We start from the raw sequence: 24,380 nt of genomic DNA on the forward strand, positions 1-24,380 counted from the left end.
ATTTGAATATATTCCTTGGTTCCAAATGATTATTCTTCCTGCCTGGTTCAGCCTTTAAGCAATCAGGTGCTAAGGCATTAACAGCAAGTCCATCAGGTCTATAAACTATGGTTCTGAATACTCAGCACTGAACTATATTCACAGCGAAGTTAATGAAAGAAGATCTTAGACAACCCTAAGAGCTCCTGCAAGTTTTGTAGTATTTTCTACACTTGCTCAAGAATTAGATATACACTGCACTAGTCAGAAAAGGGACAGTGAAGCCTCAGCTGACAACAAATCACTCTGAATTACTTGTTGTTACTTAACCACCCAGCACCTGACAACATCCCTTTAAGTCTCTACAAAGCTCTGCACAGTAAACAAGAAAATTTATTAACCTCTTGTCAGAGGTGAGAAACTGGTGGTGAGAAAGGTAACTCCTGGCCAGAGCTGGGTTGAGAATCTGTTTCAAATCTACAAGGTCTGACAGTTAAACTGAGATCACTCAGTTACCTGGTCCAGACCTTGAGTACCAACCACTCTGGAAGTCTAAAACAATTATATTTACACTGAATAAAAATGGTCCAGCTTAGTTCCTGCTTTAGTCATCAGTCACACTGTCATCCCTTATCTACAGTATAAATATAATGGAATATATATATATATATATGAGAGAAAGAGAAGACATGTGGGTATCATCAGGAGTGGGAGCAGCAAAGAACAGTAATTTCCAAAGCAATTTTGCAATAATCTATATGACTATGCGTATATATTTTAAAAAAATAAAATCATGTGATGCTTCATGTTCATACTGACCTTGAAATCGGCTTCTAAGCTTTGCTATGAAAAATCCCTTCCATCTTGCCAGTTGGAAAAAAGCCATGTGTGGTTTATCTTTTCCATACATTTACCTTCCTACGTCCTGCCTGGTGGCACACAGGATTTGCGCAGCCCAGCTCAGCTCAGGCTGCCCTGATCTGATGAGGATGGATCGGGCTGTGGGTAGAGCCGAGGGGTCCACACCGCACAGGCTGCCTACACTAGGCTGCAGAAAGCCCCGTCTGCACTCCTGAGGCTGAGACAGCAATTACCAGAGGAATGCAAAGGCATGCTGTGCTTTGGATTAGAAGACGGAGGATTTCATGTGCAGCTCAAGCAAAAGAAGAAGAGGTACTGAGAGTCACCAATACCTAATTACATCCCTCTGAATTACATCCTCTCCAACAACAACAAAAAATCAACAGAAACAGGAAAGAGAACAAAAAAAAAATATCTTGCTGCTATTCTTCTAAGGTGTTTATCGTACTCAGATTGCTGTGATGCATTACAAAAGCACAGAGCTATGGCCATCAGGGGTGAGAGTGCCAGACAGGCAGGCAAATCAAACTGGCGTGGAATTAGGCTACCACCACTGTCAGCTGCAGCGGCACTGGGACGGACATCGGGGCAGGCTCCAAACTCAGGTCCACGCTGAAGGGCTCTGGGTAGGCTCGTACTGCTGGCGTGCAGTGGCGTGCACCTCAGTTACCTCAAGCTTCCCCTAGCATTACTTTTATGTGGAAAGGAAAACCCGTCAAAAAAGGCCATTGCTGAAAACCAGGCAGAGCCTGGCTGGAAAGCCAGGAGCAAACCAAATGACAAATAACTCCTAACGTGTGCCAAAAGAGTCACTGGAACACCAGGGAGCTGCATCTTGAAGCCACACATAATTAACTTTTGACAAAATTGATTTTTATGTTTAAGTGTTGCTGAGCCATAGCCTTATGAAAAATTATCAGAATTTGAAACATGATATATAGAAGAATTTAAAGTATTTTGATAGCCAAAAGAATGCTCAGGTGCCAACTCAAGTTAGCACACAAACACTACACCATCAGCACGCTAAGCATCCCTGATTTATTTGTTTTCCTCTTCCTCCCCCCGAAAAGGCACCCTGGCACATGTAAGAGTAGACAGTGCAGAAATAACAAAACTTGTCACAGTAAAGAGGTATGTGAGAGTGAGGACTGTTACAAGCATAGACTCAAATAAAGTCAGAGATAACAGGCAGGTACGAAGTGAACACCAGCATCAGCTATACTACAGCGCGAGACTTGTCCCACAGAGCGGTCTTTTGCTCAGAAAAGGGAAAGTGTAAGAATACAAAATCAAAACAAATCACCAAACCAGCATCACGTCTGAGCCGTTCAAAGGTTTAAGAGATTTATTATAATTGCCACAGAAAAGAGGAGAAAAAACAGACAAGAAGGGAAAATTAAAAAAACATAAAAGCTTCAAGTGAATCCACCTGCTTTCCCTTGCTGGAAAACCAGCCTGCAAGCTCTTTAGAGTAGCAAACATCATTTTATTCTTTGTCTGTACAATACAACAGAGGCCCAGAACACCGATGAAGTTTCAGAGAGCTGCTACATTACAAATAAATAACAATAATCCACTTAAGCTCTGCTTAATGCAGCCCTGAAGGGAATGCAAGTGAGATTATCAACCGGCAGCATTTATTCAGCAGAACTTCAGTTACTGTTCACAGACAGAAATTCATATCCCTCCCCCCAAAAGTGTCTGTTGGCTTCAACAGAGCAAATAAAAACTTGAAGACTTGGATCATAAACTGTTAAAGAAGTTTAGTTACAAAAGAAGGGGAAAGAAGAGCGTGTTACCATGTAAGCGCTGCGAGAGAGTTTGCATCAGATCCAACAAAAGCAGTGGAAATGGGTGGAAAATAATCCAGCGGTAGAGAGAACAACAAAGCCATGGCTGGCACACAGCTTGGAGGACACGAGAGCTCCTGCTCCCTGTGCTGCTGCTTTGCTGCAGCGCAGTAGCAGAGATGGCAGATGCTGTGGTAGGTGCCATCCCCATTTCGGCTTGTCACCCACATCCCACGCGAAGAAGGGCTGCGTGGGATTGCCCCGTCCCAAGGACCTGCCCCGCGTCAGGCTGTAGGAGAGTGCCACAGATGCAAACGGGCGTCAAGGGAGAGGGCAAAAACGTCACACCAAAGCCACACACTTACAGCGACCAGTTTTTCAGGAGACACACTCACTCCTTTCACATCTTCTTCTTCTGGCTCTTCGTTTTCTTTATTGTCAGTGCAAGAGACAGAGTCTTGGACTGAGCAAGTGCTAAGCAAGTCTGGCAAACTGGTAGATGGGTACTTCAGAAAATCCCCTTCAGCAGATTCCTACCCAAGAGACAACAAAATATGTTACATCGGTTGCAAAAAACTACTGAAGTCATGGTGAAACTGCTCCATTTCACCCGCCCAGTGAGAGCTCCCTGGTAATCCTCCCCTCATTACACACTTCCATGTGCTCAAACTTTAACGGCCCAGTTATAAAAAGCAGACCTGGTTTTAAAGTGCATACACAGTAAACGCAGGCCAATACACGTCTAAAACATTTAGATTTCATAAAGGAGAAGTTAAAATAAATGCTTCCCCAGCAGCCTGCTCCTCCCCACTTTGGGTTTATCAAATGTCACTGCAAGCAGGCTCACTAGTTTACAGACCTCGTTACGGATTTCATTGCATCCCAAATCACACTCTGTGCTCCTGCTCCCTCCTTGCAGATGTTCCCTTCACACGTTTATCTATCTACACGTGTAAGAATAATACGACAACCCTACTTAGAACAAAATAAAAACCGACCCACTGATCCTCTACCAACTCAGTCTTGATGCTTCAGGATCTGTTCCCAGTCTCTGGCACCTTTTCTGGGAGGCAAACACGTGCATCAGCCAAAAGCAGTGGCCAGACAGACTCTCATTTTATTGCTTTCAGAACAAATCCTGCGTTCAAGAGTGCTCACCAGGCCAAACGGCAAGGCTGCTTTCCCACACCAACAAATAACGCCCAGAGGGAGCTGCTGGGGAACACTTCACCTATTTACACCTTTCCTGAGACTGCCTGAAACACGGCACAGGCTGGATTCCCCACCTCTTGCCTTTCCAAGTTCTCCTCCCAGGGACATGAAAATTGTCCAAGTGCACAGAGCACGGGCCAACAGATTCACAGCCTGATCAGGAATGTGAAGTTTTATGCTGCAAGCTTATTCACAACGATTATTTTGATGCAGTCATCGCAGGAACAAGCAAATAATTTTGAAGAGAAATTTATGCTGTCTACCACCTTGTGTTTTGGCAAAGAGTCCAATTGTCTAAAGGAAATACAAAATGTACCTACTTCAGGTCAAAGCGTGTTGGTTCCAGAATAAACACTGGTGGGGTTAATACCAGGCTGTGAGTTTACAGAAGGTCTTCAATGAATTTCACTGTCTAACTGAAAGGTCAGAGAAGTTACAGGCTCTTCACTTTGAACATGGTGGGATAAAGCCTCTTCTCGAAAAACATGACCATAAAGCAGCCAGGAAGCCGTAAGAGCATCCAGACATTAAACCTGCAGAAAACTGCATCAGGTTGTTTGGGGCAACCTGAAGATGAAGCTAAGAAAAAATTAAAATTACTGACACAGTGGCTTGCTGACACTTCACACTCCACCTGGAAATGCAGGTTTACGAGCGGTCCCTTTGGCCCAAGATGATCCTGCCACCACCCCAAAGGCCCTGACGGCCCCCACCTGCAGGGAAGTCCATCTTTGAGACCCTGGGCGCTTTTGGGAGCCGGTCGGCTGCCCACCAAACACCTGCACCAACCCAAGCTGGGAAGCAGCAGGCTGTGGTCCGGGGAGGAGAGCAAACGGGGGTGGGCAGGATTTTTGTAAACAAAGGACAAAACGCTGTGTAATATCCCCTCAACCTCTCGTGCGATGAAAGCAGAATGAAGAGCCTGACTGATAAATGAGTTGCACTCTCATTTCCCTGAAATTTCATGCTCCTTTATCTGCAAGAGCTCCACTCCAAGCTATTAACAAGGACAAAATAAGGAACTCGAGCCAAGAGATCATCATCAAGAGACCTCAGGCACACAGACAGGACAAGAGATGAGAGCGAGGGAGGCTACACAGGCAGGAAGCAGAAGAGGCTGAGAACAGCCTGCTTTATTTACCATGTATTTTAAGAAAATTATTTTGGCCAAAACTTAAGTAACATCTGCAAGAATAAATACAGACTCATTTGCACACAGAATGAGAGTGACAATACAAGCAAATCATTAAGTTGGTCTATACCCTGCTAATTCGCCACAGATTTATGGCAGCCACTGATACATTTCCCATAGCTGCGCATTAAATTTAGGGGAGCAAAATGCGCACGCCTGATTCCCTGTCAAAAACATTTTTGATCCCCTTTCCACGCAGCACTTGCACCAACTGGTGGATGCACGTTCAGGAGACCACCAAGGAGAGGACCGTACCTTGCTAGCCACCACCAGCTGCACCAGGCCAGCGGCTGAGCGAAGGAGAGCCACGGCATCCTGGTGGGAGAGCCCAACCAGCGACTGCCCGTTGATCATGAGGAGCTCGTCGCCTGCCGTCAGCCTGCCATCCCTGCGGAAACAGAGTGGGAACATGGAGCTGCAGGGTAGTCCTCCCCCAGTGCCGGGCTCCGGTGGCACGCGGTGGGACACGGAGGCACGGACAACACAGGATCTGGCTGACGCTAAGCTTGCATCAGTTGATGAAGTGTTATTTGCCCAAAAGAGTGGCTCAGAAAGGTGCCCCCAGGAAATCGTTGTCATCACCAGAGCCAATTCACCCTCTTTGCAGGGCTGAGACCTCTCAAACCTTCTCTGGTGCCCCACTGGAGATGGTCAGGGAGCAGCAGTGAGCCCCATCTTCCTGCTGTCAGGGCTGGCAGTGAGCACCTTGGGTTGCACAACCCACACTCACCCACTGCCGATCCCATGGGAAAGGCCCATCTTCCAAAATGGGACTTGGGGAAAAAGCCCCGCAAGCCATCAGGCTCCTTGGTTTACACTCCAGCACGAAGCAAGTGTTTGACCTGTCTATGGTTTGGACTAAACATGCTGGAAGAAGCTTCAGTGACCAATCATAAAAATAAGTTTTTAAGCTAAAAATGTCATATTCTCACGCTCACACAACGGGAGGACAAAACCCCCCCCACCTGTCTCATGAGTCTGACTAACAGCGATGGCCACGTATGCTCCATCACACCCACTCCCACGAAGGCACCACTTGTCACCTCACCTGTGCGCGGAGCCGCCCTCCTCCACGTGGGTGACGATGATGCTGTGAGGGGACCGCTTTGACCCTCTGCCTCCTGTTATCTGGATTCCCAGCCCGTCCGTCCCCTTCAGGATGTGCATCTTCCATATGCGGCAACCTTCTCGCTGAGAGAAAATGTGCAGAGAGTCCTTGAATTTGGATTTGGACACCGAGAGAGGGCTGGGAGGGTACAGGAGGGAGCTATTTAGCACCTTGCTGCCCATCACCACACATCTGTATAGCTCAAGCTATACGGGTGTTTTTGCTGAGCTTTGCTGGGTTAGCTGTGGTCCAAGCGAAGAAGGCAGAAAGGAGGAGGCAGCACAGAGCAGGGTCAGCATGTAGAAGTTTCCTTGCAGGGCTGTTTGCAGCTTTTCTGAGCCACACAGAGGTGCTGCTCTCAATGCCCTGATCCTTCCCAAAGCAACCAGCAGTCTCAAACCCCTTCGCCAAAACTCAAGGATGAGCTGTGCAGGGCTGCAGAGGAGCAAGACACTGTTCAAGGGGGACCTTGAACACCAGGTAGCACAGCTGCTGTTGCAGCAGGGACCAGACTGGCATCACACAGCAGCGTTTCCCTCTCTGGAGGGGTTTGCGGGATTTGAGACATAGGAAAGAAAATACCAGCTTCAAATTATCAGCTGCCAATCAAATATTTCTTATTAGACAGCTGTCGTAGAGACTGTAAATAATAAATTTACCCACCGCAGAGAATAACTTTTCAGTATAAGCAAGGTAATAAGCAATATTTAGGATACTTTTATTATTATTTTTTTAATGATCATAAATATTTATCTAAAAAGTGCTTTACAAACTCCAGAGCAATATGAAATTGTCATCATTTAACCCCAGCCGGCAGCTAAGCACCACACAGCTGCTCACTCACTCCCCCCACATTGGGATGGAGGAAGAGAATCAGAAGGGTAAAAGTGAGAAAACTTGTGGGTTGAGATAAAGACAGTTTAACAGGTAAAGCAAAAGCCGCGTGCGCAAGCAAAGCAAAACCAGGAATCCATTCACCACTTCCCACGGGCAGGCAGGTGTTCAGCCATCTCCAGGAAAGCAGGGCTCCATCACAAATAATGGTGACTTGGGAAGGCAAACGCCATCACTCCAAACATCCCCCCAGCTTTATATGTCCCATGGTCTGGAATACCCCTCTGGTCAGTTGGGGTCAGCTGTCCCAGCTGTGTCCCCTCCCAATTTTTTGTGCCCCCCCAGCCTGCTCGCTGGTGGGGAGGGCTGAGGAGCAGAAAAGGGCTTGACTGTGGGTAAGCACTGCTCAGCAGTAACTAAAACATCTCGGCATTACCAACACTGTTCTCAGCACAAATCCAAAACACAGCCCCATACTAGCTACTGTGAAGAAAATTAATTCTATCCCAGCCAAAACCAGTGCAGAAATGCAAAACAAAAACTAGTTTCCATGAGTCCTACCAGCAGGACTGGGCACAAGGAAACACAAGTGTGGCAGATATCAGCAGAGCAAGAAAGGAAAGAGAAAAACAAGTAAGCAAGCAAGACACAGAAGACAATTGCTGGGACTCTCTCAGAGAGGGGAAGAACCAGGATAACAGAATTATGAGAAACCCTAGGAAGTTTTCAAGCTTGCAAGACAGCAAAATGCATAATTTGGAGGCAATTTTTAGGCCATGTGTTGTAGTCACTGGGCACTGGGTCAGCTATTTCTGACTGGCTCTGTTACGCACACAAGTAATGTTCTTGCAGCACACAAATGCCCAAGTAGCAAAGATGATTAAAATTTCATGCCAAACTGTGAAGAGCACGTACAATTTGCTGCTTGTTTCTGAGAAGGGGAACTGTTAAATATATCGGCAAAGCCAAGGGTTGTGGCAGCAACCTGCAGATTTTAGGCCAACGTTGTTTATCAGAGCCTTTATTATTAAGTGAAGAAAATGTGCTTTTTTTTTACCTGATCACTGGGCCCCTATGCTGAAACTTTTAAATGCAATGCAAGATGAGGTTTTTAGATACAGGAACAAAGAGGCCAGTATCTACACCAGTATCTTAAGAACAAAGTGAAAAATAATCATAATAATGTTACACAGCCCCTAGACCACAAGTAGGAGAAACAGGAAAAACAAACCAGGTGTCTTAAGAGGTAACCCCAAAGTTTGAGTCCGAAAACATATACATCTGTGGGTAATTTGTTAGCTTGAAAGTCATGCACATGGGCAATATCCCAACAGGTTTAACTGGGATCCTCAGCACATTGATAAAAGCCCAGTCTCCTCCTGAAAAACAGGACGTGTCTGGACAGAGAATGCTTTGAGATAGAGTGATACATGAGACGCCATGTTAAATGCAGGGGCAAGAGTCAACTATATTTATCTACTTAAAAAACAGAACTGAGCTACAGCATGAAAATGCTCAAGAGAGGTTTTATTGCTATAAAGTACCTTGCACCCATCATGAAAACAGTGTAACAGAGAAATACAATCTCTCTGCCTCCCGCAACCAAGCCCAGGCTGGAACAATGACCATCTATTCTCCTCACAAGATGCCACTCCGAGTGTCCCGTTGTTAAACCCAGTTTGGAAGCAGACCCTCCCATAAATTTTAACAATGCAGTCATAAAATTGCATTTAATGGCTTGCAAAAGCTTTTTGGAACGCGAGTTATGCAAAGGCCCATGACGTGCAGCACCTAGCTTGCATTCCTCAGCACTCCTCACTATCAAACATCTTATTAAAAGAAAAAAAAAAATCCCGGATTTATTCTTAACTGACCCACTCTCAAATTTTCATTTACATAGCAAAGCACTTAACAGCAGCAAATGGCAAGACTGCTGCTCTTAATGCAAGCACCATCTTATTCCCCTTGAACTCACACTGAAATCAAAAGCACTTGCAAAGTAAAGCATTTCTCAGTCTGAACACGGACGGCAGAACGCAGCCACAATAAAGACAACAAAACTGTTTGGCACATACCCCAATATGTATTTCTTTCACTCATTTTCAAATGACATGGTCACCATCCCCTGTGTAAGAAAAGGCTGTCCCTCAAGTCCCTTCAGGTCAGCTGCATGCATTTCACTAGGAATAAACAATTTGGCGTCGACTGGAAATCAGATCCCCTCACTGTTCTTCCCCTCTTCTTCATAAAACATTCATAGCTCTTCATTTAACCACGTGCTGCAAAGCAAACGTCCCCCACCAATACACACATACCTCCGACATACGTCACTCCGAGATTTTGAAAGCTAAGTATTAAAAAGCAGATTGCTAGCCTTTGCTTGAGGCCTCTTGGAGAAAAGGGGTGATCAGCAGAACCCCCTTCCCCTACCCACAAAGCTGCTACCTCTTTTGCATGGAGCAGCATGGGATACATCACAACCAGCTAGGAAAGGCTGCTGCTTTTTATGTGCATTTTATGTGACTCCATCACAGGAAAGCCTTAATAGTAGAGTTTTGTGCCAATTCCAAGGATTTGTAAATGCATTTAAATTTTACTTAAAACCAGTTTTGTTGAGTTATTAGAGATTCTCAGGTTCAACAACACAAATTTTAATGCTTTAAAAAAAGAAAAGAAAAAAAAGCAGAGTGATGCATGTCTTTAATTTTGAATTTTTTTTAAAGGATCATATTTTCAAGCTTTCCTTCATAAACAAAAGACTACAAGCTCACTTAGTCTTTAAATGAACGCTAGGATTCTGGTGTATTCACTCCACTCCAGAGACTTAGAAAACCCCAGGGAAACTTCAAGTGTAGTTAGATTGGGCAGTCTGCACGTCTGATGTCACTGTCCTTGGAGCCTGCAAAGTCCCTGCCCAGAGGAGGACAATTTTAACTGCTGACCGCTCTCCTCTGATCAGCTGCACAATTCTGGTTACTGCTTGGCCACCGTCAGTTGCATATTCCTACTAACATCTGAACTTTTCCATCCTTTCAGAATAATTCTCACAGCTTCATTTATAAATGACTCAGAGTAATCCCCCCAGCTTTGTTCACAAGTGCCACAATAAATCTGCACACGTGCACCCACAGCTCTCAGTGCAAAAGCATTTTGTGCCTTCTAAAGCACAGAGATGTGCTGATGGAGTGCAGTCAGGTATCTCAAACTCCAGACGTCCTCAGCAAGGACAGAGAGAGAGGCACTACCAGCTCCTGTCGCAGCCAGGGACTAGGTGATACCCAGGCTCTCGTCACGCTTAAGGAGACCAACCTATATCCCTTAATTGATGGCAGGTCACAATAACGCAGCTCAGCACTTGAGACCCCCCCCATGAGATAACATGGGCTGAATACCTGTATATGACAATCCAGAAAATTCCATGCAATTCACGTGAGATTCGGCCAAGATGGACACTCAGAAAGACATCTGTGCTTGCTTTCAGAGTGTCAAAGGAGTAAGAAGCCAGAATTCCCCTTTAGAGATTTGCTCCCCATCTCCCGGGCGCAAATGTTAACTCTGCTCAGATCCACCCCGCGGACTTTGCTTGTAAACCCAGAGCAGCAGCAGACCTGCCTACGCAGGGGGACTGTGCGTTCCTCTCGACGGAAGGGTTTCATGGACATGATGGACCAGCATTTGTCCAAGATGGTCTCAGAAGAGGAGATGAGACCGGGTCATCTCTTGAGTCCCTTCCAGACCTGCATTTTTTTTACTTCCCTCACACAGCAATTAGAAACACAAATGGTCAAGTCAGGCGGCAGTAGGGCTAATGGCTAATTTTTGTTCTCTGCAGTGACATCGCTTCTAGGTGACTCAACTTTCCTCCTAACTTGGCTCTTTCAAGCAGGCAGCCCTTTGGACCAGATTTTTCCACTTGAAGCTGATCAACTTCAAAGTGCCTTGCTACAAATAATTAAAATGTTTTAAAGACAGTATGAATATTCTACTTGGATTAATCGCAAGCAAAAAAAAAAAATTAAAAAAAATGGGTCATCTTATGTAACAGACCGCAAGTGAGAATAGAGAATACAGCTGGCAGCTTCAAGTGGGTCCCTGCAGGCCATCTTTCTCCACCGTGAAGCCATTGTACATCAGGCAGCCTCTGTTCAGAGGGAGCCTACATCTGGAATAAACTAGCGTGCTGCAGATCAGAAAGGAAGTACGCTGCCAGCGCAACGTGGGGAAGCTCGCCTTCTGCCTGCTCCAAGTGCATACCATCAAACGCTCGATTTCATAAGCACATCATTAATAAAACAAAAAGGAACGTTTTTCCTCTGAGTGTTGGGGAAAATAAATAAATAAATAAATAAATAAAAGACATTGGAGCCATTCTTCCCCCCCTTTTCTTTCACCAGCTAATTGCAGGGGAGTTTAAAGGGGTTTGACTGATTTTGACTGCGCCCTGTTCAAGAAGCTGCAAATCTATATATACAAAGGAAAAATTGCTTTGAAATCTTGTATTAAAGAAAAGCTTGGCAGGAGCAAGGTGTAAACAAATGGAAAACAGAAACGCAGTAAGTAGTTAAAAAGCCAGACAGTAAAATGGAAAATGTAAAATAGTTGTCTACAAAAAAGCACTTTCTGTCACAGCAGCAATTCAGCAGAACCTGGTGTAAATATGTAACAATTTTTAAATAAAAACAGAGATAAGCCCTGATGAGAATACCAATAACCAGGCAAGGTCTGTACGCACACACTGACTGCCACGGGCCCCAACACAGCCCACGGTATGTCTCCCTCCCTCCCTCTGCATTTCAACGTCGATTTTTACTGTCTGTCTGCAGGGACTGGTTCCCACTTACAAACTTCACAGGTTTTCCCCGTAGGAACAGCAGAAGCAAACAGTGAGCTCTTCCTCACTGGCCACGGAGCTGTTTTGGAAATGTGACACTCAAGAAAAAGTTCTAAGTTTCGTGAATTAAAAAAAGTGACTTCAATAGGCTTCATAGGAGCTGGCAGCCAACATGCTGATCGCACACAGCTGAAAACCAGCACGGAACCAGCGCAAAGTCTCCCAAACAGCAATGCACCACGTTCAGACCAGCATATAAGCAATTGCCTTCAAGGAACGACCACTGTAGCATCCTCCTCTATGGGAACAGGGAGTATACTGGGATTGCCATACCAGCACACCACTCCCCAGCATCCTTCACTGATGTGGGATAAATGAAAAGCACTGCTCCCAGTTGCCTGCCCCACCTTGGGTCAAATCATGCCGCCTCCCACTATTCCCATTCCCCAGCAGGCAGGTGGGAGAGACAGATCAGTAGCTGGAGAATTAACTTGCGTGATCACATACCAGGTGAGTACATCAAACGCATCAATCTCAAGACACAGTCAAATGCCATCACTCTTCACATCACAGATATTAGTGTGAATGACTCAGCACCAGAAAATCATGCCAAAATCTGATTTTTGCAGATTCTTAACAAAGCAATTATTTCATTAGTGGATAATGAGTATATTTTTCATCTGATCTTAACCAGGTTATTTTTAAGGCTGATCTGACAGCAGGAGTCCTGCTTTCATCTGCCACCTTGGGTTTTGTTTTCGTTGTTATACAAGCAAACTAAACGACTCCAAGACAAATCAAAAGCAGGGGAAAAGAAGTCTAAATTCCTTTACCAATAAATTACTCCAGGACAGGAGTTCTTTGTGCGTTCCTACTGCCTATGGAAGTTTCTTAGCACCGAGCCACTGAAGCCTTTGGCTTCTACCTCTGGATGATGCAAGCCATGGAAGTGGGTGTCTCCTACACCACTTGAAAGAGAAGAAAAAAAACCCCAAACCCAAGTAGCCCTTCATATGAATTACACAGTGTTGACCATGTGAACTTTAAATGCCCTCAAGATAAGTAGGAGCCAGCTGCACAGACACAACTGCAATTGCATTCAAGTGTCCACTGCTGATCTAACAAGTCCCCTTGTTTGGACAAACGGCCGCCAGACATTTGGCATCCTTGCACTGAAATGCGAGTACTTTCCCCATAGAAAGAGAAGCATCCTAGGAGATAAAGCCTGGGGAACAGTCAAAAGCAAAAACACACCCTCCCCCAAACACAAACACATAATTAAAATACACAAAACAGGCATCACAGCAGAGTGGATGAAAATTCTGTGACTTAATGCAGACTGTCCCCCAGGGATCCATCTCCTGAGACAGACTGCTTGTTGACATCATTTCCTTGGCAAGGGCTTTAAACATTTTATCAGCCATTGCAAGCACCTGAACTACATCATCACCCCTTACAAAAATCTGCTGGAGTCATTTGTCATCCTGAGCCATCACCATCTGGATTGCACCTCTCCGGGCTGCTCCCCTCTTGGCGTCAATTGAAGCTTTACTGCAAGATCAGCCAAAGGATTTCTCAGCTGTCGCTGACCCTGGGGGGTTTCGGACTAGCAACCGCCCCTGGGGAGCTCAGGCTTTTAAGGGTTACGAGGTGTTTGCATTCTCTCAAGTATCTTGCCCAGGCTCATTCTCTTGCTGGGCTATTGGGAATGGTTGGCTGGTTAGTTTGAAGTTTGTCAGAAAACACCCTTGCTGCCTGCAGTAGATTAAAGTCCATCCTGGAGTAAGCTCCCATGTCAGCTAAAGAGGGGTCTCTTGTGGGGAGTGGTATTACATCTGTCGGCATCAGGATCATCGGCATCCTTTGGGTTTGCTCAGTGGTTTCAGCACCCTGCCTCAAAAATTAAGTGCATGTAGCTTTATAATCGCAACTAACACCTGAAACATTCCAGCACCTAAGCAAACAGCGTACTCTATTTTTAGGCATGTCCACTTGGTTTCAAGCATTCGCACTTAATGATTAAAACATAAAATGGTGTGAACTTACATTTCAGCTAAAGCCAGTCCTTTGCATTCCAGTTGTGGGTTTGCTGTATCTTTAATACCATACGCGAAATGGAAAAAACACTTTTTTGTGTAGGTGGGAAATGCTTTCATACTGGTGCTCTCACCTATGGTTTGTGATAGCTGAGCATTGCTGAGACCTCCTGTAACACGACCTCATGCGTATCTGTGCTGCCTTTGGGGGCCGCTCATTTCCAAGAGTGAGGACCCTGTTTCAAGATGACAGATTAAAACTAACTCATTACAACTTACCCATTACCAGAATATGTCTACGCCCAACCCTCCACTGCACCCTTGGAAAATTCAGTCCAAAAACAGAATAAAAGGACAGATTGCTATTGAAAATTAAAATATACAGCTACCACAGATGTAGCTATCACTTAAATCACAGCAAAGAAAGGCAAAACCTTAAGTCAGTTGAAAAAAATTGTCAGCGAGTGAGTCTTAACCCCAGAAAGTTGTGACGACAGCTGTTTTATGGCAAGGTGGAACATAACTGGCAGCAAAAAAAATTAACTGTAATTTCACTACTAGTTACATCAAAGCACTTTCTAAAACCCCAAGCAAAAGCAAGGCCATGTTTTGTCAGTGCTGTTCAGCTACAATTAAAAGACAGCCCTTGTCCGTAAGAGAGTTTACAACCCAAAGCAGGCAAGAGAGATGGAAGACGTGCTTATCACAGTGCACATTAAAACTTCAAGACAGTAGATAGCCCCAGGATTCATGTTAATGAAAGTTGGAAGCAAACACAACAGATAAAAAGACGTTAAGAACAGAAACAGATTCTGAGAAAGGCCTTTAGATGAGTAGAAGTGTCTACATTAAAAAACTAAAAATAGAGTTATTTATGTCTAAAACATGCATCATATAAGAGTCCCAAGAAAGCCTTGACGAAACAATAATTACTGCTTAGGTTGCCAAAAAAAGTTGATGTAAAGCAACTTAACCTCAGTAGCTTCAGTGGAGTACCTTGCTCACAGCGAAGTTTTCATTTTGGTACAGCAAGTGGATGAGAAATTATTTTTCTCCATCATGTTTAAAAAAATAGCAAAATGCTTAAAGCCAGTACATTATTTCAAGCCTCATGTTTTGATTCCTGTAACGTGCTATTAGCCTTCCTCTTCTGCTTAGCAAGATAAGGAACATTTTCCATTAACCAAAATGCAAGGTAAGGCTGGCATTTACCAATGCTAATTGGTAAATATTGCTATAGAAAGGTTGTCAGCCTCTCCCAACTACAAAGCAAAACGCAATACAAAAGCATTCATGCTTTCCCAAGACCAGCCATCTTAATAAGAAAGCACTAACGGGCTCAAACAAAGAAGAGAGTTGCTGATAACACGAAACCAAGTGCCGTGCAGTTGCAGCGATATAAAAGCAAGTGCTGGCTGGCAAAGACCTGGCTGGTCTTTTACGTACACGCACGTTTGTATGCACCTGTGTACACACTCACGAGCCTGGAGAAGGTTGTGGTCTACCTGAACTGGGCTCAGTGGGTCTATGAGATAGCAAAGCTGGCTAGGCACGCTGCTCTGGCAGCTACAACCCACTGCAGAGTAACTGGGGTTAAAAACACGGACCCAAGATCTTGAAGCACTACTATAACCCAGACCTCACCCAAAAACCTCTGAGGCAAGGCATTAATACCCCCTTGCCTTCCCCCCTCCCATTTTTTAATAGATGGTAGGCCAACTTCACCAGACACACCTTACGGGGCTACCAGACGCTGACTTCTTTCCATCCTGGAAAGGCACCCCACCGCAGCCTGGTGCTACGACCAGCCTGGGAGACCTGGTGCACACCCGGCATTCCTCCCATGCCCTGTACTTCTCCCAATGGAGGAATGTCCAAATGCAGCACCCAGCGCCTCTCCACCTGCCTTCCTTCACTGTTAAAGCACTGCTATTCTGTCCAGTCTCCTTTACACAGCTTCCACTGGTGACTGCTAAATTTGGATGTGGATTTCAATCCCCTGTTAATCCAGATGCTTATACAGAAGCAAGAGGATTCAAGGGGATTCCGGAGGTGTCTTGTTTTTTCTTTTAATGGCTGGTGTTACAAGGACATTTCAGAGCATCCTGCTAGGGATAGAGGAAGCAAAGGTGGACAGTCTGCTCTGGTACACTTCATCTGCAGCCAACCTTCTCCGACTTCATCGATGAAAGCCTCTTGTCATGCCAGTGAGATGTGAACAGTCATTTTTAAAAACTATGCTCCCACCCCTCACACTTATAACCCGTGGTCCTTGCAACCCTCACAATCCTACTTCTGATCCTTGCCCATGCCAGCTGTACCTGGCCACCTCTGGGCACTCCTTAGGGGCTGAACAGCTAAGGAAGTGGTCCATAGCTCTTCCAAAAACACCATGATACAGAAACTGAGAACAAAACTGAGAGATTCTGTCCTACCGGTAAACACAGTAAAACCACAAAATTGATATATTGTGAGGAAACCTCACAGTTTCCTTTTCTTTATCATTTTTCAGCTGACTCCATACTCCTCTTTCATCTGTGCCTTCATAATTACTAGCCTACAAAACTCCGCCCTGTCTCAGGCTGCTGAATAAAAGAAGTAAACTTTGATTTCTGTATTTAAGCTCCCCAATCTTCCCAGGATGTGATGGATCATTACTCCGGCTCAGAGATTGCCTGGTCTTAAATCACTGCCCATGACTCCCACTGCAGTCAGCCTGGGTCCTCCCCAGGGTCAGGTCTGGTTCCCAGACCTTTGAGATCTTCCTGCCGGGCAGATACAGCCTTGCTGCTTTGAATCCCCACATTTTAAAGGGCATTTAGGTTCACCCTAAAAATATTGCAGCATAACTTAACCACCTGTAAACATTAAATGCTGCCTGCTAATTGACAGGTACAATATTTACTGAGGGTTACATACCAGCAAACAGCCTGGCAGATTTGTTTACACATAGCGATAGCAAAGCCAAGTGCGCAGGAGAGACAGACCAAGATCTGGGAGATGAAAGCAAGCCTGAAGAAGGGGACTGACACACGCACACAAACCAGTAACACAGGAATCTCCTGGCAGGTTCACTTGACAAACAGTGTTCGTCTTGCCGCTCGTTTCACGACTCAGCATTGGTGTTATTAGCAGCATGCAGCAAGAAAACAGGAGAACCCCACGCTCGTGGGAGAGGAGGTACCCTGAAAGCAAATGACACCAAAGACACGTGAACGCCTCAAAAGCGCTCCCAGCACAACATCCCCAAGGCATCGGCCGTGAGCTGGCCGCTGGGTTCAGTACTGCAGATTTGACTCAACCTCTTCTCCAGTTTTCATTACAACAACTCCAAACTAACTTTCTGCAGGGAGAAAAAACGTATTTTCCTGGACTCCATATTCCAATTTCTGTAATGCTCCAATCGGCATCCTGGGGCAGAGGAGGGGGAAGGAGCGGTGGGGAGGACCAGGGCGGTGGGGAGGAGGACCAGGGCGGTGGGGAGGAGCAGGGTGGTCCTCCTGCAGCCGTGCTGGTCACCGAGAGCTTCTGGAAGCCTCTCCTCCCACCTGCAGCCGATCTCCAGCCCACCGCAGGCTGGCTCTCGTCCTCTCAAAGCGAATATAGTGCTCCCCAACGGCGTAGGGCTGACAGCCCTGGATATTCAATTAGTCTACGCATGGAGGAGACAGCAAGCGCGCGGCAGGCAGCGGGGATGGAGCCGTCTTCCCGGCGGAGAGGGTGCCCTGCCAATGCACCCTGCCCCTGCTCCGGAGGAGATAACTCCTCCCGCTGCTGTGAGAGCTTTGGCTCCTGCTTTGAAGCCTGGAAGGAGGCTGCAGCTTCTGACATGACGTCCTGGATGCTGTTTTCAAAAGGCTCTGACACGACTGGATCTCATGTGCCCGAGTGCCAGGTCACGCTTTGAAAATGGAGCTGGAAGTGAGATTTGAGGCTCCCAAGTGTCTTTATTCCTTGCCTTTTTTTTTTAAACAGGGCTCAAATAATTTTGAAAATTTTATTCACTGTCACTATTCAACACTTGCTAAGAAACTGAATTAAGCCACTCACTACGCCAATAGCAGCTACCCCACAGTCGCTGAAGTGATGGGTGTCTATAGGTCCCCTTCGTCTTTAAAAAACAAAGGATGAGCAAGACATGCTATTCAGGCTCCAGCTATTCACATTTCTCCTCATTCAGACGTCAGGAAAATGTAATTAATACTGACACACAGAGAGGTCATATTTCTAAGCAAAATATTAAAGGCGGGGGGCGGATTAAAAGAAAGAGAGAGAGAAGCAATTTTACTAAACAACTGTGCCTCCCAACAGGCTCCATGACAGATACACCACAACTGAACAGATTATAGCTCTTAAATTTCCAGTGACTCAACTACTCTTTTACGTTTACAGAGCCACCTTGTATGTGCTTTGCATTAAAAATGTATTTATTGCTCACATGGATACTTATATGTTCTGAATTTAACAATCTACTTCTCAGACCAAAATGACTTAAAACATCAAGGTAACACTAGCACGAGATGGCTCTGGATCAAGAGTTTCTTGGTTTTATATATACATATATATATATATATATATTTTGGCTTTCCACTTCCTCAAAACAAACTCTGATCATCTTCATTTGTAACATGTGTTTAATTAGACAGCTTCAGAACAGATTCAAGAAGTTTTTATATGGACCAGAGCTTTAAAAATGCTGAAGGATTTATTTATTTATTTATTTTCAAACTGTTAATGTTTTCTTTCAGAAAGACTGCAATTAGGAGGCTTGCAAAAACAGTACACAAACACCCTCCCCTTCTTGTTGCACCATGAAATCCAACATGTCTCACTGATGGGAAAAGCAGGTTTTCTCAATTAAGCTTCTTTAAGACCAGCATTTTTTAAAACTGGTTTTAGCCCCTCCAATGTAGTTCAAGTTAAATTAGTTTAAGTTCACAACCACCACCACCACCACCACCCTGCAGTAGTATTGGGGAGCACTAATTCAGAGGACACGTTTAAATCCATGCTTTCCTCAACAGCATTTAGTGATGAGATGTCCACTCATACTGCTCTGTTACCAGCTTTGAAGTCTTAAAACCAAAACCAGCTGCTGCTGCAAGACCCAATCCCAACAAAGCAGCATTCATCTGTTTATACTATCAGTGTCTCTGGAAAGATTGGCAGACAGCTCTTCTGGTGATAGATGCATACTGAAATTTGATCAAGGCTCAGGTTATTTTTCTCCATCCAGCAACGCTGCAATTCTAGCCAGGCAACAAACCCCAAGATCTCCATTAGGATGAAGAGAGAAGCAATGAAAGCCCCAATCCCACTGCTGTCCCAACCATTAACAAATCATCCATCTCATCAACTGAGAGCAAAATTCACAATAACTTCCATGTGGTCCCCAAACACTGGCCAAACAATTTTTGTAATACAAATAAAGGCACCGTGGTATGGTGCATCAAAAAGGGAAGCTTCAATTCCAATGTTAACATTAACTTTAAGGTGCTGTCAGGCTCAGAGCTAAACATCAAGCCCCAAAGGACAAAATTACCATCTTCCACAGATGCCTCCTGCCCCAGTGTCGTAAGGTCATCAGTTGTCTCAAAAAAAGAAATTCTGAGGCCAACGTTGACAGGTCAGAGACATAGGGACCTTCCCCTCCATCACAGATGGAGCACGACAAGAGGTTTCTCACAATTATTATTTAACTCTCTAATCCTCCTGCCCCCCTGTTTTGGAACCCATCCCACGGCTCAGTGCCCTGACACCTCGGGCTGTCCCCTGGAGGCTCAGCCAGAGGACAGAGCACTGCAACCAGGGAAACCGCTTGAGAAATTCCCTTAATTTGCTTCCATGCCTGCTGCTTCCTTCTCCAGAAAAAACCCCAGCGCAAACATTACCTGGGCAGACTGGTCACCAATGTCTGGCATGCCGCCATCCGACAGCCGGCACCGGTACTGTCCCCCGGTGCCCTGAAGCTGCTCGTCCCCATTGCTTTCTGCTTCGGAGGTCTCGGGCTGAGCAACCTCCACCTCCATCGGGGTGCAGTGCCCGTTCCCATGCTCCGAGCCCGGCTTTTCTTTGCTGTCCTTGCCGCCCGGCGTTCTGGTGATGACTCCGAACTTCCTGGTCCTTTTCCCATTTTGAGAGGCTCTGTCGCCGGGTTCGGGGCCGGGCTTGGCTTTGGGATCGCAGCTGTTGCTGTTGTTGCCGTTGGAGGGAGGAAGAGGGGCTTTGCGCTTGATGCGGCGCAACATGATCAGGTAGACGAAGCCGCCATTCCAGCACTGCTCGGCCAGGTAACTGCAAGGAAAGGGGATGCGCGGGGATTACCTACTGCTCTCTCCCCGGTGCCCGCATCCCAACCCGGCACCCCAGCACGCTGCGCCCCGTGATGTTCGTGCACCTTCTCCGGCAGCCGACTGCCCGGCGTGCGGGTACGTTAGGACACCGCGAGGTATCAGCCAGCGCTCTCTTCCTTCAGTATTAGAGGGAAACAATACCAGGAATAATAGCAAACAGCCCTACCGGCCGTCCAGGCTGATCTCACCGCAGCGTAATGAAACAACCGGCAAATGCCACCAGGCGGGTTCCCACCACCCCAACCTACGGACCCGCAGCACAGCGACGTGGAAAGGTGGGGCAAGCACAGCAAAGCCGAGAGTGTTTCCACTGGGGCTTTAAAATAAATAAATAATTAAAAAAAAAAAAATTTAAAAATCAGGCAGGCTTCAGCTGTGCAGCAGCCCACAGAGCATTTGCATCTGAAACAAGCCTCCTTAGTGAAACTAATCTTCTGCTTCGGTGTACGTACATGCTCTGAAGGCCTCAGGGAAAAAAAAAAAAGTCAGCCACTGGGGTAAGCAGGCGTAGTGCCAATGGCCTCAGTACAGCAAAGCATGGCACTATAAGGCATCCTGGCTCCCATAAAGGGACATGGAAAAAAGGTGGGTTTCCATTACGGCAAGTGTATTCCAACCAAAGCAAGAGCCAAGTCACCCCAGCTGTACAAGGACCAGCCACCAGGTTCTCACAGAGCAAAGCATCGCCTGCCCTCCCAAAGTCTCTGGACATGCCTTGAAGGAATTAACATTTCTGCTTCAAGCAAATACTCGGTGACCTTACAGAAACTGCACCCATTGATGCAAAAGGGGAATCTAACTTCATGTGTCTTTTGGGAAAGGATATACCTCAACTCAAATTTTTGAAATATTTGGGCTCTGAGCCAAGGGTGTAACCTACTGAGAGTACAAACAAGCTGGAATTTGTATTTAGCAGGTTTGTATGTGCCCTTTCACACTAATTTAGGCCCCAAAATATATTGCCTTTCTCTACTAGTGAAAGCAGCAAGAATCTCCCAGAGCACCAAATAAGCCTCTGCTGCTGCAGCTGCAATGAACTCTTCACTAATACGGAGCCGTTGCTGAACCTACAGCTATCGGAGACACGAAACTAGGTGTGGAGTTGAACCACAGAAGGTCCTAAGAGAAAATAACAACAGCACTTGTGGCTGAGAGAGGAGGAGCAACTCGGGAGCCTTCCACCATTTTTTTTCCCCTCCCTGGTGCTTGTGGGCCAATTTTCCCCCTCCCTTTCTTAAAAGCTACTCGGCCTTAAACACAAACCTTCAAACTTATTCCTGTATAGAGGTGACTTAATGGCAAAACAGGAAAAGCGGCTATGATAACCCCCGAAGCAAACTTCTGTGCAGAGCAGTGAGGAAAGCACTCTCAATTACTCAAAGTAATCTGGACCAGCCTGGCAGTGGCTGGAAATAACCTGATGGGTGTGTGTTTCTGTCCAGGGACATGAGCTGATAGTTTCAGTCCACTTCTTCCCAAGGCTTAGATGTCCCCCACAGACAACGCTGGCATTCAAATCACTTATATTTAATTAGGAAGACCAATGCCCAAATGAATAGAGCAACTACATAAACTTAAAAGCAACCCTGGAGCAATAGAGGGGAAGGACAAGTATGTTGACTGTGCCAAATTTCCCCAATGAATATAAACTGGACTCCAACTCCCTGGACAGTCCACTCAGCAGTTTTCACCAGGTAAGTATTTTTTCTTCTTCTTTTTTAACATTAAGGATATTTAAATAAAGCCCTAGAACCATCTTTTTCAAACTGGCTGAAAGCAGACAGCCAACGAGCCTTGCTGGTTGGAAAGTGTCTGCAGCCAAGGTCAGCTGTCTGGGCAGCCACGAGGTGACACTTGGCTCAAGAAGGCACCCAAGGCTGGCAGGACCTGAAGGGTTAGCCTAAAAAAAAATTCCAGAACTAAGATGGAAGTATTTTTGATTATCAAGTTAAAAGAAAAATTCTTTTAATCAACAGAAAAGGGGCAGTTTTGTTCCAGAAACAATATTGGCTGCCTGTTTTTCACATTTATCTTTCAACTCAAATTTCAAGGCAGCCAGTAAAGTTGATTAAAATTCATGACTTTTGCTTGCAGCAATACGACTGCACTCTGATCCATCACACATAAGCCTGATAGCATTGCTTCTCCTGGCACACGGAAACAGAAAAGCAGCTCCTCTTCCCATAGTCCTGTGGCTTACATGGGTGCTGCCCACCCTGTTTTCATGCAGAGTCAGTTCCGCCTGACTTGTTTTTGTGCAGGTGCACATATGTGGTTTTTTTTAAAACACCGATCTCTATCTATGAACTAATCACTGATGTATTTTTGAGTGCCAGAACCAAGTGCATGCATTAATCAACTACTTGATTTAAGAACTAAGGGGAATGAGAGGGAACTTAGCATATGTCCAAATAAAGTAATTTTGTAGAGGCAAAAATAATTTACTATTTCACCTCCACTTGTGGCACATTTATACTGTTCATAAAGTGTAGAGCTATGAAAAAGGAAGAAACACGAGAGGTTTTTTTTTTTTCCTATTCACAGACAACCATCCCTACAGTCTGGAGCAGGGTTACAGCAAGAGGTAATAGATGCAGCTGCACTGAACTTAGTGGAGCCGTGCTGATTTACTCCATATGTCGAGATGGCCTGCATGTTCCAGGCGTGCAGCCTGTAGTAACTCATGAGTTTGTGCCTTCTTGAGTACTTCTCGGCAATTCAAAGCACACAATAAGTTTCCATGAAAAAAAGAAGAAATGTCTTCTCTGGGTCAGCAAGCAATTACCTTTGCATGGCAGCAAGTGACTGCATACACCAGATGACGTCAGGAATTTCTGGACAGGGTAAATCCAGCTGGTACCAGTGATGGAGCAAGTGGCATCATTATCTCAGAGTTAGTTCTGAACCAAAGACCAGTCATCCCATGCTGGAAAAACAGCACTGGTATAACACCAAACTAATACAACAAGATAGGAAACTAATACACCAAGAATTTGTGGTCATTTGCTTTATTGCCCTCCCAAGACAGGGCTGTTAACCAAGGAGCCTGAGCCACCTTGAAGTTCTGCTAAGTACATGCTGCCTACTTAGCTGGCTTCCTTTTCCTTTGCCATTTTTCCCCTGTTTAAGTAAGAAGCCAAAAAACCCCAGGGAAGCACAGCAAGGTCTCAACACTAGACAAAAGACAGGAAAGGTTGTATTAAATGCATGAGAATCTTCAGGTTTTTAATTACTTTCTATCAATCCAGGAGCATCCCATGCCAGAAGAGAATAATGGGATGGATTCTGCAGCCTCTAGAATGCAGAAAACTGCAAAAGCTAGACAGGACCCAAAATTCCACTTCTCAGGGGGTTTAATGTGTGCAACACAGACAAGCCTTGTTTTAGATTTGGTCCCTGTAGAGCACTCACAGAGATTTTAGCAATCAGTACGCCAACCGCGTCTCAGGCAGGGCAGGATCAGAGCTGATGAGCGTATGCAGCTCTTGGCACAGATGTGGGGAATCAGCTGCAACCTCCAAGCTGTCACTTAGTTTGAACATAGTCTTCAGCTTGGATGGAGAAGATGCATGGAGCAAAAATATCCCAAATGCAGCTTCAATTGATCCAAATTCTAGCAGAAGGTGTCCCTGCCCACGGCAAGGTGGTTGGAACTAGATGATCTTTAAGGTCCCTTCCAACCCAAACCATTCTATGATTCTATGAAATTTAGTGAAAACTGAGACTCTAAAACTTACTATTCCCCATTTTGGTTGGCAGGGGACTGAGTAGGATTCGGTGAAAGCCCTGGATCTCATACACTAGCTAAGAAACCTCAGGCAGCTACTCCTAGTGCCAGTGGGTGACGACACGTAACAAATCCTATTATGGCTGATTTTAAGAATGCTAGAGATTCTACCAGCTGATCATACATCTATTAATACTAGTTACAAAACCAAAACATTTTACCAGCAAAACACCCACCCATGCTTTCAGTATTTGCCAGTCTTTGCAAGGTAGTGCCAAGTCCCTGCAGCACAGCTGGGAGTCCCCTCAGAGGCTGCAGCATCATCTCCCCAAGCAGGGTCTAAAACATCACTGAAACAGCAGCGTGGAAACATTTCCCACTGGTGTGCTCAGAAGGACGGACCACCCGGCTGCTCCTGCTGCTTTGATCTCACCCTGGCACCAGCCCTGGTGAAACC

The 24,380-nt window shown here is 45.6% G+C and overlaps 1 protein-coding gene across 4 annotated transcripts in view; it reads right to left on the reverse strand.

The window, feature by feature from the left end:
* PDZD2 (PDZ domain containing 2) overlaps positions 1–24,380 on the reverse strand; it is a 143,523-nt gene that overhangs the window by 50,101 nt on the left and 69,042 nt on the right. For 2 of the 4 annotated variants that reach the window (XM_075019826.1, XM_075019827.1), the window contains exons 2-5: positions 19,735–20,137; positions 6,083–6,225; positions 5,290–5,422; positions 2,996–3,163 (exon numbers count right to left, since the gene is read on the reverse strand). In XM_075019826.1, coding sequence (XP_074875927.1) covers positions 2,996–3,163; positions 5,290–5,422; positions 6,083–6,225; positions 19,735–20,137 — 847 coding nt within the window. The remainder of the gene's footprint in view (positions 1–2,995; positions 3,164–5,289; positions 5,423–6,082; positions 6,226–19,734; positions 20,138–24,380) is intronic. The other 2 variants (XM_075019830.1, XM_075019829.1) reach the window with 2 other exon arrangements.

This window comes from Buteo buteo, chromosome Z (genome assembly GCF_964188355.1).
Source record: "Buteo buteo chromosome Z, bButBut1.hap1.1, whole genome shotgun sequence".
Lineage (NCBI taxonomy): Eukaryota > Metazoa > Chordata > Aves > Accipitriformes > Accipitridae > Buteo > Buteo buteo.